General features: G+C 37.6%; 2 protein-coding genes across 3 annotated transcripts; one reads left to right on the top strand and one right to left on the bottom strand.

Moving 5' to 3' along the window:
• Positions 1-6481: 6481 nt before the first annotated feature.
• On the top strand, positions 6482-11638 carry LOC107767420 (uncharacterized). 2 transcript variants are annotated; one of them, XR_012705207.1, is made up of 4 exons: positions 6482-7078; positions 7207-7293; positions 8044-9452; positions 11181-11638. XR_012705207.1 is itself a non-coding variant. In XM_016586429.2 (3 exons), the coding sequence occupies exons 1-3, from the start codon at positions 6800-6802 to the stop codon at positions 9397-9399; spliced, it is 1722 nt and encodes a 573-aa protein (XP_016441915.1). In that variant the 5' UTR covers positions 6543-6799; the 3' UTR covers positions 9400-9695. The 2 variants fall into 2 exon arrangements, 1 of the variants encoding a protein (XP_016441915.1); XM_016586429.2 differs by lacking the exon at positions 11181-11638 and having other exon boundaries at positions 6543-7078; positions 8044-9695.
• Positions 9978-11685, bottom strand: LOC107767421 (cytochrome P450 89A2-like). Its single transcript, XM_016586430.2, has one exon. The coding sequence runs from the start codon at positions 11683-11685 to the stop codon at positions 10072-10074; it is 1614 nt and encodes a 537-aa protein (XP_016441916.1). The 3' UTR covers positions 9978-10071.
• Positions 11686-16271: the final 4586 nt, after the last annotated feature.

Genomic DNA, 16271 nt, shown 5'->3' with positions numbered 1-16271 from the left:
CCACATTCGCGAAGCACTTCCAGGCCCACCTACGCGTTCGCAGGTCCCTCACCGCGTTCACGTAGGGCAAAAATCACCAGCCCAGGAATCCTTTTTCGCGATCGCACCCCTTCACCCGCGTTCGCGAAAGACAACACCAGCACCAGCAAACCAGCAACAGCTTTTCATCCAAATTTGATCCGAAATCACCCCGAAACACACCCGAGGCACCCAGGACCCCATCCAATCATACCAACCTGTCCCATAACATAACACAAACTTGCTCGAGGCCTCAAATCGCATCAAACAACATCGAAATCATGAATCGCACCCCGATTCGAGCTTAATGAACTTTAGAACTTGAAACTTCTACATTCGATGCCGAAACCTATCAAATCACGTCCGATTGACTTCAAATTTTGCACACAAGTCATATTCGACATTACGGACCTACTCCAACTTTCGGAATCGAAATTAGACCCCGATATCAAAAAGTCCACTCTCGGCCAAACTTCTCATAAACCTTCACATTTCTATCTTCCGCCAAATGACCCCAAAATGACCTACGGACCTCCGAATCCACTTCCGGACATGCTCCCAATACCAGAATCACTATACGAAGATATTTCCAGACTCGAAATCCCAAATGGACATCGATAACATTGAAATACATTTCAACCCAAATTTATGAAATTCTTCCAAACTGCCAACCTTCCACAATAGGCGCCGAAATGCTCCCGGGTCATCCAAAACCCGATTCGGACATACGACCAAGTCCAAAATTATCATACGAACCTGTAGGAACCTTCAAATCCTGATTCCGAGATCGTTTACTTAAAAATCACACCTTAGTCAATTCCTCCAACTTAAAGCTTCTAAAATTAGAATTTTCTTTCCAAATCAACTCCGAACTTCTCGAAATCAAATTCCGACCACGCGTACAAGTCATAATACCCAAAGTGAAGCTGCTCATGGTCTCAAACCGCTGAATGACGCGTTAGAGCTCAAAACGACCGGTCGGGTCGTTACATTCTCTCTCACTTAAACATATGTTCGTCCTCGAACGTGCTAAGAACTGCTCTGGAGTTGTCTGAAATCACTGTTTAACACCTCGTGCACCTACCCGTGCCTCCACGACCCAGTTAAGCACATTAGTTCGAGCAAATATGAAAATCCTCCTTTTTATCTAGTTAAATAAGCCTTAGAGCCAAATTCCAACATCTAGAATTCTCTACCAGGTCTGTTCCCAACATACGAACACCGTATCCATCATGACATGATGTACCAATACCTGATTGTATACTCTCACCGAATTCACACCATGCACCGCATTATTCACATGTCCATAATGACATCCCCTGATAACAATAGCCAAAATCCCACGAATCTGATGCTCACAACATATCTCATGAAGCATATAAGTCCCGTTTCAGCTCTCGCAATACTGCCACGACAGAAGAGATGTGTAGAAACTCATAATCACCTGCCAGATCACAACTCATGGAGTCTCTCCTCCCGACAAAAACCATTACCTCATCTGGACTTAATATCAATATTTACTCTTTAATGTGCCTCATATAAATATGATCGCACTAATCCCTGGTCCAATAATCTCGTCTCACCCAGTACAAGCTGCTCAGGCAATAAGCCACCTCAGACAGTGTCAAAAGTCTCATATGATGCCACAATGTGCCAACAAGCTAAAAACTCGAATGTGATACATAAGAAAAAATGAACTCTGGAAAGAACTACTCCACCCACGTGACTAATTAAACAACCGAAAGGGTGTTATGAACCTTCCTCAGGAAATGAGAAGCAAAACACACAATAATAGATATGGGAAAACTCGCAGAATCACCAATTTCTTGCCAAATATTACGTACGATTCCATGAGGATATGATATAGGAAATGCCGAGGTGTACGGCCCGATCCAACATAAATATTTAAACTGTGCACTGCCGAGGGTCGAACGACACGAACCATAGATGCATCTATTAAACTGCCGAAGTGAACGACCCGCTCCCATGAGAGTGGTACATAAATCTTACCGAGGCGATCTGCCCGATCCCATAAGAGTAAAATACATAATCCTGCCGAGGCGAACGACCCCATCCCATTAGAACAAGAAGCTTTGACGGGTCCTTGACCCCACTCACGAATAAACGTGTGAGTTAAAATTTCTTTAACAAAAATCTTTCAATGAAGTATATATATATATCACGGAAACATGCCATAGGAGGAGTAATAAAATATACCACCTCGGGGTAGTTTCTCCCTCACAAAGTTAGACAAGAGACTTACCTAACTACGACGTTCTAAAACCAGCTCCAACACCGCCCTAACACCTCAAACCGGTGACCGCCGATCTAAAACTAGTCAATTAAGATGCAACCCAATTAAAATATACTCTAATACTCATAATTAATCAATTTATAATAATTTTCAACTCCGCTCGAAAAATCGATAAAGCAACCCTCGGGCCCACGTGCCCGCATTTCGAAAATTTTCGAAGACAAGCACTACCCATAGTACTACGAACTCAAATATGTAATTTATTCTCAATTTCATGATCAAAATCCAAGAATACCAATTTCTAGGTTTTTCTTCAAAATCTCAAATTTCTACAATTTTTCATGGATTTTCATGCCTAAATTCGTATATTTAACTCACAAGTGGTAGAAATCACTTACCTCATGCTTGGTTATGAAAGTGGTGCTCCAAAGTCGCTCCTAGGCCGGCTCCCATGGAGGAAAATGAAATGAAAATGGCCAAACTCCCATTTTTAAAACCTCACTACCCAGGCAACCTCCTTCGTGATCGCGGAAAGACCATCGCGATCGCGAAGGCCAAAGAAACACTGCCGCCAATTTTCTCTTCGCATTCGCGAACATTTGAGACCACCACCCTTCGCGTTCGCGAAGGCCAACTGCTCCAGGCCCCGCTCCCTCATCTCCTCTTCGCGTTCACGGTTGGGCCTCCGCGTTCACGAAGCACTGCCATGCCCACCTACGCGTTCGCAGGCCTATCACCTCCTTCACGTAGGGCAAAAATCACCAGCCCATGAATCCTTCTTCGCGATCGCGCCCCTTCACCCGCGTTCGCGAAAGACAACACCAGCAAACCAGCAACAACTTTTCATCCAAATTCGATCCGAAACCACCCCGAAACACACCCGAGGCCCCCGGGACCCCGTCCAATCACACCAACCTATCCCATAACATAACACAAACTTACTCGAGGCCTCAAATCGCATCAAACAACATCGAAATCATGAATCGCACTCCGATTCGAGCTTAATGAACTTTAGAACTTGAAACTTCTACATTTAATGCCGAAACCTATCAAATCACGTCCAATTGACTTCAAATTTTGCACAGAAGTCACATTCGACATTACGGACCTACTCCAACTTCCAGAATCGGAATCCGACCCCGATATCAAAAAGTTCACTCCCAGCCAAACTTCTCATAAACCTTCAGATTTCTAACTTATTCCAAATGACCCCAAAATGACCTAAGTACCTTCGAATCCACTTTCGGATGCGCTCCCAATACCAGAATTACCATACGGAGCTATTCCCAGACTCGAAATCCCAAACGAACATCGATAACATTGAAATACACTTCAACCCAAATTTATGAAATTCTTCCGAAACGCCAACCTTCCACAATAGGCTCCGAAATGCTCCTGGGTCATCCAAAACCCGATTCGGACATGCGCCCAAGTCCAAAATCATAATACGAACCTGTCGGAACCCTTAAATCCAGATTTCGAGGTCGTTTACTCAAAAATCACACCTTAGTCAATTTCTCCAACTTAAAGCTTCCGAAATTAGAATTTTCTTTCCAAATCAACTCCGAACTTCCCGCCCGACCACGCGTACAAGTCATAATACCCGAAGTGAAGCTGCTCATGGCCTCAAACAACCGAATGACGCGTAGAGCTCAAAACGACCGGTCGGATCATTACATTTCAATAATTAAGTTGGAGAGAAAATGCTATAACAATTGAAAGTTGAAGAGAAAATGCTTCAACAATTGGAAGGTTAAATAGAAAGTGCTCCAACAATTAAAGATTGAAGAGAAAGTGCTTCAACAATTGAAGGTTGATGAATAGTGCATCAACAAGTGAAAGCCGGAGGCGCGTGCCCCAAACGCAAAAACAAAAAAGTCACACTTATACAACTTTAAATTATGGGAGAATGTTGAAAAACTAGTTTAAAGTTGTAGTAGGAAATCTAAATTATTTAGAACTTCATATTTGCTAGTTTATTTAATTCATGTCTAAAATTTATTTGTAGTTAAATTTATATAGGACTAAATTTTTCTATTTGTATTAAAGTAGTTTTCGTACTATTATAAATATGGGTGCTATTAGCTATTTACATGTGTAAAAAATTGTGGAAAAGTGTCATTTATTTTGGAATAAACTAAAAAAGGAAAACACCTCATTTAATATGAAACGGAGAGAGTATTAACTTAATTATAATAAATTAGTATAATTTGATATAAACATTAGCTTTTACCAAAAGAACGTTAGACGACCGACACCAATTACTGAATGTTGGTGTTTCGTGAGAAATTTTCTAAATTCTCGCCAATATCCGTAACATTTTAAGCCGTTAAATGGGGCCCTTCCTTCTTTTCAGAAAATCTTGCCAATTTAAGCTATCAGCAACGGCTACAATTGCATTCAATCTTCGGTTCGATTAATACGAATACAGATTTAAAGATACTATTTTCTTTTCAAGCAACTATTATACTTGATCGAAGAAAAATGGTTAGCTAGTAAACCGGTTTCTGAGTAGGAAGGGAATATAATATTATCATTATGTATACGCACACACACAGAGAAAAACACATTATGTGTGTGCAGAGGCGGAGCTAGAATTTCAAGCTTATGGGTTCAATATTCTAAGCCTTTTAAGTTACTGAGTTCTAAATTATTAATTTATAACTAATTAATGAATTTTTCAAGACAAATACAGGAATTGAACCAAAGCTACCGGGTTAGCTGAACCCGGAGCCACAATGCTGGCTCCGCCCCTCTTGTATAGGACTTGAACTAACAATTCACTAGAAAATACTACTATAATAATAGTTTAATTTATGTACATCGACACATACAATTTTTTTAAAATTACCAGGTTTACAAATTGTAACGGCTGAAGGTTACTTTATAGTATAAAAATTCTTTTTAGTGTCGACAAATATTAGTCAAACTCATGTAATAATACTTAGTTCGGACTCATTGTCATAAAAGAAACAACAAGTGCGATGTACTCCTCACTCAACCTAACATCTTAATTCACCTTTTAAAAAAAATTATATTTAAATCCATATTTTTTTAGTTGAGAGTCTATCAAAAACAGGATCTCTGGTCTCCAAGGTAGGGGTAAACTGCGTATATTCTACCTTTCTCAAACTCCACTTGTGAAAATTTACTGGGTTTATTGTTATTGTATTTAAATCCATGATCTTATAAAAAGTTTGGACGAGAAATAACATGGAAAATGAGTTTTCTCCGGTTTCAATAGATAGTTTTGGTATTATTGGTGGATAATGAAATTTGTTCATAAGTACTCCACTTATAAATAGTGTTATAAATATTCACTTAGTTGGAGATGATTTCACAATATATAGGCCAGTGCAAATATGTCTACCACTAGACTATTCCACATTCTTTTCCCATTATACAGTCGACCCTCTATAACAGTCTCGTTTGTTCCGATATTTTTTTATTTTTATAGTAAATGACTGTTATACACCTATAATAACATTTGATGTTTAAATATTTTGTGGCCATTATAGATAAAAATTATCCAAATATCAATTATTTTTCCTTTTAGAATGTTACATATAAAAGATAATAAAATTATTCAAATTTAAAATCTCAAAGATATGCATATTTTACTAGTTACATATTGAAGAAAGCAAATATATTATTAATAAATTCATAACTAAATGTATATAGATTTAAACTCTAAGGCACACATTTAAAGCTACTTAGAAAAATAAATTCTTTCAAGATTAATTGAAAAACTTTGTAATTGTAACTTGTTTCGTAAATTTCATTCTCTTACTAGTGATATAACGCTTGAATTGGCGAATATTCGCATCCAAATTTTCAGCAAAAAGGCATCCAATAGCTTTCATTGAAGACAGTCTAAGAGCTTAACAATTAAATCTTCTACCTAAATACTTTTTGGCATTTGTCCAATATGTGCAAATCTTCAAATCTTATGTTTTATGCAAAATAGAAACTTTGTGAACCGGAAAAGATTGTGTGCATATTTTTAGAATTCTTATTAGTAACCTTAAAGATTCTATATGGCTGTTATAGAGAGGTAATTTTACAAAGAGCGTTCTGCTATAAACTTGATTGTTGCTGTTACAGATAAAAAATTATTATAGAGAGATAAAATATAACTTAAAAAATTGATTCCGATGAAAACTTAGCTTTTACGGTGAATAAATGTCGTATAATCATACTGTTATAACTAAAGAAGTGTGACAGTACATGCAAAGGCGAATATTTAAGGGCTCTGATTTGCATGCCAATCATTCTTTCGAAATGCGCAAAAGCCTAAAAGGGGTACGTTCAAGACTCCATTATTTCTTCCCTAACATATTTCTCACTTCTCTTCTTCCCTCTTTTTGACTGGTAACTTTAACACTTGTAATACTTGATTTCCCTTCCCAAAAAAATTCAAGAAAAAGTTGCCAGCTTGATGAAACCCCACATTTGTTAAGCCTAAAAGAAATTGGGGAAGAAATTAAGGAGGGTGAAGCAGTACGTACACCAGTTCCATAGTGGAAAATGAACTCATTAAAATCACCTTCCCTGCAGAAAGATAATTCGAACTACAAGTTTATGCAAACAAAGGGCTCTAATAAAAATAAAGACTTGTCAGTTTCAGCAAGAAAACTGGCGGCCACTCTCCGGGAAATTAATGGGGTTGCTGCTTCTAAAGTGAATGAGGATTTGGAGGAAAAGAATGATGTTGAATTGGTTAAAAAAGAAAGAATTTTGAAGTCATCTAAATTGGGTTCAGTAGCTCTGCAATTCTCTGATCCGTTTCATGCCCCTGTTTCTGAGGTGAGTGCTAATTTTGCTAGGAAAATTGGTTCTTGTCGGTCATTTTCTTGGAACACTATGTAGCTTTGAGTTCTGCATATTGTGGTTTTTTCCTCACTACCGTGTATTTTATCTCTTGAATTTTGCAGAGAATGGAGCGATCCGAAGTGGGTAGTCATAGAAGAAGAAAACTTATGAAGGCTGATTTTTGTCTCCAAAATGGTTGCTTTATGGAGGTACTCATTCTATTATTCCTTAAAAATATTAATCCATTGTTAATCAGAATTAGGAGCTGTTTTATATAGTGGTTTAGTCGCAGCACCTTATCCAAAGTATTGGATTTTAAATATTGGAGCTACTTGATTAGCGAGGATTCATATAAATATTGGGAGCAACATAGTTAATGAAAATTCATATAGCTGACCTAACTTGCTTGAAATTGAGGCAAAGTTGTTGGTGTACCTTATCCAAAGTTTCCACTTCACTTCTCTTTTTAAGTGCTCTATTTGCAAGTAGTTGCAACTTCTTAGTTCGGAATGATTTCGGGGCAAAGGTTACATTCTGTATGGCCTAAAAGATTACCACTGATTTTTTCTGACTAAGGTACTTCCATTCTGAGAATCTGAACAGTGCATAAGATCTGCTATGAAAGAAAGTGGTAAAACGGGCCGATTAAGATTTGTCACTATAAATGACAGTAATGAAATTTGGATGTACTCCTTGGCCTCTTTAAAATTCATCTTAGGAAATAGACAAAATTTTTATGAACAAAGGGACAGACATGTGACTTGGTTCTAGTTCAGGTTCTATCAAAGCCGACAGGCCATATGTTGTTTTCCAACGCTGAATTGATGTAATTTTGAATTTTTGCTGTCGTGGAATATTTTTTGTAAGAATTCCGAATCTATCACTACCCTCAACTGCTGCTACTTTCTGTTAGCTACTTTGCATTGAAATATATGGCTAATACAAGAATGAATATGCAGCTTGATCAGACACAAAATCACGCACAAACTCTAAGCAGAGAACGGTTGAAGGATGTTTATAATGGCCTTACCACATCTAAAGAGCTGTTGCATGTTCTGAGTCATGTCTGGAATCTCGAACAGCAGAAATCTACATGTTTATCCCTTTTCTCATCTATAAAAACTGAGCTTGACCAGTTGTGTAATCAGGTGTCTAAACTGATACATGAACACAAATATAACCACAGTGAAGTTGATATCCTCTTGAAGAAGTTTGAAGAAGAAAAGATGGCCTGGAAGATAAAAGAGCAAGACAACATTCATACTGCCATTACATCCGTAGCGAGGGAGCTCAAGATAGAAAAGAAGCTGAGGAACCAAACTGAGAGATTAAATAAGAAGCTTGGTAGAGAATTGGCGGATACAAAGGCATCTCTTTCGAAGGCAGTTAAAGAGCTTGAAGGCGAGAAGAAGGACAGAGAGATATTGGAGCAAGTCTGTGAAGAATTAGCCAGAGGTCTCGGAGAAGATAGAGCTGAGGTGGAAGAATTGAAGAGACAATCTGCTAAAATTAGTGAAGAGGTGGAGATGGAACGGAAAATGCTTCAACTAGCTGATGTGATGCGCGAGGAAAGAGTTCAAATAAAGCTTTTAGATGCCAAGTATCAATTTGAGGAGAAACATGCAGTTGTTGATAAGTTAAGGAATGAACTTGAAGCCTATTTGAGATCCAAAAAGGGCCACGAACAAGGCGGTGATTCGCATAATTTTGAAACGATCAATGAGCTCGAGAGATGTTTGAGAGAAACACTTCTAAGCACATACCATTACCAAGATAAAGAAAAGGCAGATGGAGAAGTACTCAATAAGGAAGAGAATGGAGACAAGGATGATTCAGCTGATAGCGATCTTCATTCCATTGAATTAAATATGGGTGATAATGGCAAGAGCTATCAATGGTGCACTGCTTTACAGAATGATACAGAATTTTCTATTTCTGATAAGAATAAAGAGAGGAGGTCCATCTCGGAGAAATTCCCAAGACAAAGCATTTCCTTAGGAAGGGAAACTTCAGATGGCATAGAGTGGGAATTCTCCGTGGGAGAGAAAGAAAATGTGAACACTTTGGATAGAAGAATCTCAAATTTTCATAACAATGGAGGAATACTAAACTTCTCTTCTCAAGCATGGAAAAAGGATTGTGGAGATGAGATCGAGAGATATAAAATGATCAAGGATCTTCGAGATCATATTGTTTCTGCTTCAAGAATAACATCTTCTCAAGACTTTTCTAGTCCAACCGAGAATTGGAGTCAGCAGAGATTTTCTTTCGATGATCCTAACAAAGTGACGGGCAAGGGCTTTTCCGTCTTGTAGGAAGCAACCTGAACGAAAGCCAGAATGCCATTTTCAAGAATCCATCATAAAAGGCATGCTTCTCTTCCTGATCCACAGATTGCATAATTAGATGGACATAATTATGTTGTTCTTTGTCTGAACTAATAGCTGAATATTTAGGCTTGTGAACAGAATCTTGTGTTTTCGCTGTTTGTACAAGATAAACCGTACAAAAATGTGCTAATGTTCTCCTGGCAACAAAGAGCCCACAAGTGTATTTTGCTGTGAACTTTATGCATTCTTCAATACTTTATATGATTCTCTTCCTTTCTGAAGCCCTAATGGTTCCCTAGTATCGAATCGGCTCCTTCCGTGTTCTTCATGTGTTTCATCGTGTCCACTTCTGTTATGCTTGTCCTACTATACAGTGGCAGAGCTACATGGTTTGAAGGGGTTTCAATTGAATCCTCCCCCTCAAGCTTATTACTAATAAACCTTTCGTGCATAAAGCACCCCCACAAGGCCATATCATGATTTTAAAAGTTTATTATTATTTTTAGATGTTTATTAATCTTGGTTGAGGACCTTAAGGTTTTAAATAGGTACTCCATTAAACATTTGAGTTCTCTTCCTGATCCTTTCTTATTGGAGAAACATCAACAACTTCATGAGAAAGGAAAACCAAACAAATACACAACATAATAACTCACACTATATTACATAACAAGAATTAGGAGATAATTCAAGTTGATTTATTCTTGGACGAATGCGAGCACACAATGGATTCTTCATTGTAACGGTGAATTCCAGCTTCTCAGATAGATCCACATTGTCTCCATCCGCAGTCGTCCATTCAAAATGCCAGATCAAGTTAGCCACAAAGTACTCTAAATGGAGCATAGCCAAACGATAGGCTGGACATATTCTTCTCCCTGCACTAAAGGGTATCATCTTGATCTCTCTACTCCCTGTTATATCGAACTCTTCTGTATCACTACCATCCGCTAATAAGAACCTATCTGGTTTGAAATCCAAGGGATCCTCCCAAACATATGGGTCCCAACCCATTTCTGCAATCATGAAATTGACTGTTGCATCCTTAGGGATGACATAACCGTTGAGTTCCACTTCCTCTCTCACCATGTGGGGCTGCAGGAAGTGACCTGGTGGGTGCCGCCTTAGACCTTCCAAGATCACTGCTTTTAGGTAAGGCATTTTCTCTAAATCTTCCTCTTTTACTACCCCCTGATCTATGACTGATCCCTTTGGCTTCGGATTCCCTCTGTGCACTACTACCTCAGATATTTCTTGGTATAGTTTTTCCTGAATAGAAGGGTATTTGACCAAGTTGGCCATAATCCATTGTAATGAGGTGGACGTAGTATCTGTGCCAGCAGTGAGGAACTCACTGCAGAGGCTAACAATCTCTCCATGATTAATCTTCCTCTTTTCCTTTGGCAATTCCAAATTCAGCAATGTATCCACATAAGCCATCACTTCTTCTTCCTCATGATGATTCAAATTATTACTACTTTTTGCTTTCTTTCGAGCCTCGATGAGAGGTATAAAGATCCTCTCTTGCTCTAGTTGCAGTTGGATGAGCTCTTTCCAGCGACTTCTGAAAATTATCTTTTCAAGCCATCTTGGCAAGAAGCTGAGATTGATGAACCGCCCCACACTTACAATCCATCTTCGTTGCACATCTTTAATCCGTTTAACTTGAGTCTCATCGATCTTGTCCCCAAAACACATGAGGACAAGAAGGTAGATAGTGGCATATTGAAAATGATCAATTAACCTGATCACATTTTCTTTGGCAGAATCAGAATGATAATGGAGTTGTTGAACAAGGACACTCAGTGCCCGAGAACGGGCCTTAGAGAAGGACTTGGTGCGGGAAGGGTGAAGGATAGCAGAGGTAAGGTTTCGACGGAGGAGACGCCATAAGGGGCCGTAAGGGGCGGAGGAGATGTTTATGCGGCTACTGTGAATGATTACATTGGTCTGCGCAGCCTTTGGCCGGTCCGAGAAAACAACACCTTGTTGTACTAATGCTGTGTAGGCTAACGAGTGGCTAGCAACAAATATCGAAGGACGAGATATAATTCCAATTCTTAAGTTGAAGAGAGGACCATACTTAGCCTTAAGGTCCCTGAGGATGAGTTCAATATTGGTGACACCCCATAGTAAGCTGCCAATGACCGAAAAGTCAAACGGTCCGGGACCTGGGGGGTGTTTCTTGTTGTTCTTCTGGTTATTGGATTTTCTGAGGAAGAAAGAGATACAGAGAGTAGTAATGATGATGATGAGCCATGAGTAGTCCATTATTTTCCACTTGTGATCTACACTTCTCCACCCACTCTTATATATAAAGAGAATGCATCTACTTGTACTCGAAAAAGATACTATACTTGTGGAGAGTACTGAATTTGTCGTAGCCAAAAAATTTAATCAAAAAAAGTTAAGAGACAATGATAATAGCTTCCATTACCAATTTTTTCGTTGTGTGTATAGTCTCGTCCTATTATAGTACGTAAATGGAGTAATAGTTTAAGTTGAAACTGTTGAGAACAAAAAGATGATAATCGAATATGACGTACGTTTGCTCAAAATTAATATTGTTTGAGAAAACCTTTTCACGTTTTCAGTAATATATATTTTATTGAAACTGTACTGCAAATTTGTCTTAGAGACATACTCCATGTCCTTTCTAGAAGTGGGCTCCACCGACTCTATTCTAAAACATAAATTATTTAATTCCATGTTTTATTTGCTCAAATCAATCCAAGCGGGCCACCAATCTGGAAAATGACTTCCGGACAGAATCTAAGGAAGTCATTTTCGTGAGATTGAAGGAGATTTTATTTGGTAATAATATTTTCCTCAGTATTTAAGTCATAAAATATAAAAATTATTAAAAACATTTTCTTATGTACCAAACACTTTAATCTCAACAAAATCATGTGTATGGTCCTTGTTTTAATATGGCTCGCAGTAATATAAGGGTCAAAAAGTGTTATCACACCTACACACTGAATTGTGATTATAAATCAAATACTCCTACCACTTCCTGAAAATGCACAAATAACTTATAAATAGCCTATAAATACCTTTGCAAGCAGCTTCTTGAAAAAGTTTCCAAGTAGATTTGCAAACAGCTCCCTGAAGAAGCTTATATGTAATCTGTAAGAAGCTTTACAAGCAATTTCTTGAAATAACTTAAAGTAGCTTGCAAGCAATTTACTAACGGCTTCAGTTCTTCTATAACTAGGGAGCTAAATCAATTCATTTTGACGGCAATTTAAAAGTGAATACTATATCGATCTCTCTAATAGAGATAGCTTTTATTGTAATTATTCATTTATGTAGTTATCTTGTAGACTGCTTGTACAACTTGTATTGTCGTATATATAAATATATGGTTATATGGCCTTAGCAGTTAAGTTGGCCATCATATGCTTAATCTCATCTTGGTATCAGAGCCATAAAGATCCATATCAATGGTCTCAAAAATTTACTCCTCCTCTACCACCCAAACAACCATGACTCAATCTTCACTTGGTCTTTCCATCCCCCCTCCAACAGTTTCTAATATCAAAGGTTTTGTCCCTATTGAATTAACATACATTAATTATCTTACTTGGAAGAAAGTTTTTCTAATTGTTCTTAAAAGTCATAATCTTCTATCCCTAGTAGATGTGTCACGACCCAAAATCCATTAATGGTCGTGATGGCGCCTAGCACCACTGTCAGGCAAGCCAACAATAGTTAATTAACTCGATTATTCATTTTAGTATTTTGAAATCGAAATTTTCCTTCAATTAAATAATTATAAATAAAATTTACAGAGTAAATGATAATATCTTCCCAACTACAATACTGAACAACTCATAAGTACCCCCAAAATCCGGTGTCACAAGTGCATGAGTATCAACTAGGAAGTAAAATAAAATACAGCATCTGTCTGGAATACAAATTAGACATGAAAAATACAAATAACCCTAGAGAAGACTTTGCTGGCTGCGGATCGTAACCTGAAATGCAGCTCGCGGCAAATCCCCGCATCATCCGTGCCTCCGTGCCCAAAGGACCACCGGACATAAAAGTACATGTACAAAAATTTCGCCATCCCTCACCTATGGTTGGAGTATTGGGACGTCCCCCCTATAATCCCTCTAGTCAGTGCCAGATTTGCTTTCATTTTATTCACTGTGCTTAAATGCAAAAATTGATTTAATCATTCTTATGTGCCACATAAGTCCTTTGCAGCTATGAGCCTGGAAGAAGTTTGTCCTGCTTTTTAGTATCCTGACTCTGGAGCTTCAGCCCATATGACGCACGATCCTGCTTTCTTATCGTCTTCTTCCTCCTACACCAGATCATCTCAAGTCATGGTTGGTAATGGTAATCTTCTTCCTATTCTCTCTACTGACACTTCAACTATTCCAACATCTTTTAGGCCTCTACTTTTACGCAATTTTCTATATGTCCCTTCTGTGAGGAAAAATCTCCTTTCTATTCAACGACTTTGTGCTGATAATGACTGCACTATTCAGTTTACTAACACTGTATTTTTTTGTTTAGGACAAGAAGGCCAATCAAGTGTTGCTCCACTGTGACAATGTTGGCTCACTTTACCCTTTTCAAGTTATTTCATCTTCGTCCTCTCACCTTGCTCTTTTCAGTGATATTTCGTCCCCTACAATTTGGCATCAAAGGCGCGGGCACCTTGGTCAACGATCTCTTGCTGCTTTAGTTCATAAAAACCTGATTCCTTATGTTTTGTCTTTTGACAATAGTTCTTGTATTGTTTGTCATTTGGGAAAATAAACAAAATTACATTCTAATCTTTCTGTTAGTCTTGCAAAATAAACCTTATGTTCTAGTTCATTCTGATGTATGGCAAGCTTCCCTACCCTCATGTTCCGCTTATCGTTATTACATTCTTTTTCTTGATGATTACACCAAATTTTCTTGGGTTTATTTGATGCAAGACAAATTGAGGCCTTTGACAACTTCAAAGAATTCTATCTTATGGTTGCGAATATTTTTCATTCTTCTATTTCGTATTTTCAATCTGATGGAGGAAAGGAATATGATAATCACAAATTTTAAAGTTTCGTCAAGGACCGTGGCATCCTTCATCGTTTCTTTTTTCCTCACACCTCTACCCAAAATGGACGTGTAGAGAGGAAACATCGTCATATTAATAATATTTTGCGATGTCTTTTATTCAAGCTTCTATGTCATTCTCCTTTTAGGTAGAAGCTTGTCTTTTTGCTACTGATTTAATCAATATTTCCCCTCTTCTAGTTCATATCTATAGTTCACCTTATGAAATATTTTTTAGTTGTTCCCCAGATTATAACTTTGTTATAGTATTTGGTTGCTTATGTTTTCTGTTTACTGCTCTTGGTCATAAAAATAAATTCGAACCTCATTCAATTCCATGCTTGTTTCTCGGAACTTCCACCAAGTATAAAGGTTTCAAGTGCTTGGATCCTACCACTAATAAAGTTCTAATTTCTAGGCATGTTAAATTTGTCAAAAGCATAGTTCCGTATCTCTAAATGTTTCCTAGTAACTCCGAGACTCCTTTTCTCTTAAAAGACTATGACTTCAAATCATATAATCTTGATTATTCTCCCACTTTCTCCTCTCAAAGAGATATTACACATAACTCATCTGATAACTTGAATGCAAACTCTAATAAGAAGTCTTCCTCTTCAATGCATGTTTTACATTATATACCTGTAGGGAAATAATACGGAATAATAATAATAATAATAATAATGCAATAATATTTGTGAGCGAAAATACACGAATTAACTTGAGTCGTGCTGGGCACTGTCCTAAGAAACTATTTCAACAATGTAAAATATTTTCCCAGGATTAAACAAGCCTACCTCTATTTATTTAGAGGATACAAGAATCAGCAAAATTAAATAATACCAGCAAGTTTTGGAATAAATCGGAGGAAAGAAATAATTACAAGAGATAATGATTTGGTCAATAGTGGGAATAATAATTATAGTAATGATTAGCTAAAGAAGAAAGCAATGATTAACTAAGAAAAGTGTAAAAAAGATCAATTTTTGTTGATATCTCTTACTGATGAACAAGAAGGCTATTTATAGAGATACTCGGGGTCTTCTTAAAATTGCCAAGTGTTTAATTGCATGAAAGATGATTGCCACTTGTTTATGGCTTAGCCATTTGTCCACATATCTTCATGCAAAAGGCCACATGGTAGATATTCATAGCCACTTGAAAATAGGTAGGACACTTGTAAAATAAAAAGACACATGGCTATTTAAAATTTTAAAAATACTCCCACAGTCCCCACATATTTTCAAAATCTATAGGAGAAGGATAAAGGAATGGAAGAATTGACTTGTTGGTTTTGCATGGTCCAAATGTAATGGGTTTGGTATCTTTTGGACTATAAACCAAACTTAGATCAATAAAATTTAACTCACAGAATTACTGGTAAAATATAATATTTCTATGAACCAATAATTCTTATTGTAAGTAAGAGATTTTATCAATCACATTTCGACCCTCACAATTTTGTTGTTCAACGCGGTTTTGCGCCCAATAGGTCATACACGTGCCTGGTTATTCATGAGAGCTCTAGAGACTAGGCCAAAATCTCATAGGAGCGGCCCACTCCACTCTCATATAGGTGAATTCATCAATTGTGTACTGCTTTTAAATACACCATCCATAAGGACTATGAATTTCATTAAGAGTTATAATTCATCCTCTCAATTAGTAGCAGTCAAGCACTCTTTTTTAGTGCTTCAGTGCCAAGATCAACTTGTTATTACCCATATGAACCTACTTCATGGGATCTCCAATCACATAGGTCGGGTTACCATCTCTATTGACAACATGTCGGCCTTAACCCC

Source organism: Nicotiana tabacum, chromosome 22 (genome assembly GCF_000715075.1).
Source record: "Nicotiana tabacum cultivar K326 chromosome 22, ASM71507v2, whole genome shotgun sequence".
Lineage (NCBI taxonomy): Eukaryota > Viridiplantae > Streptophyta > Magnoliopsida > Solanales > Solanaceae > Nicotiana > Nicotiana tabacum.
Note: the sequence above shows the minus strand (reverse complement) of the source record. Positions and strands in the feature narration are given on the sequence as shown.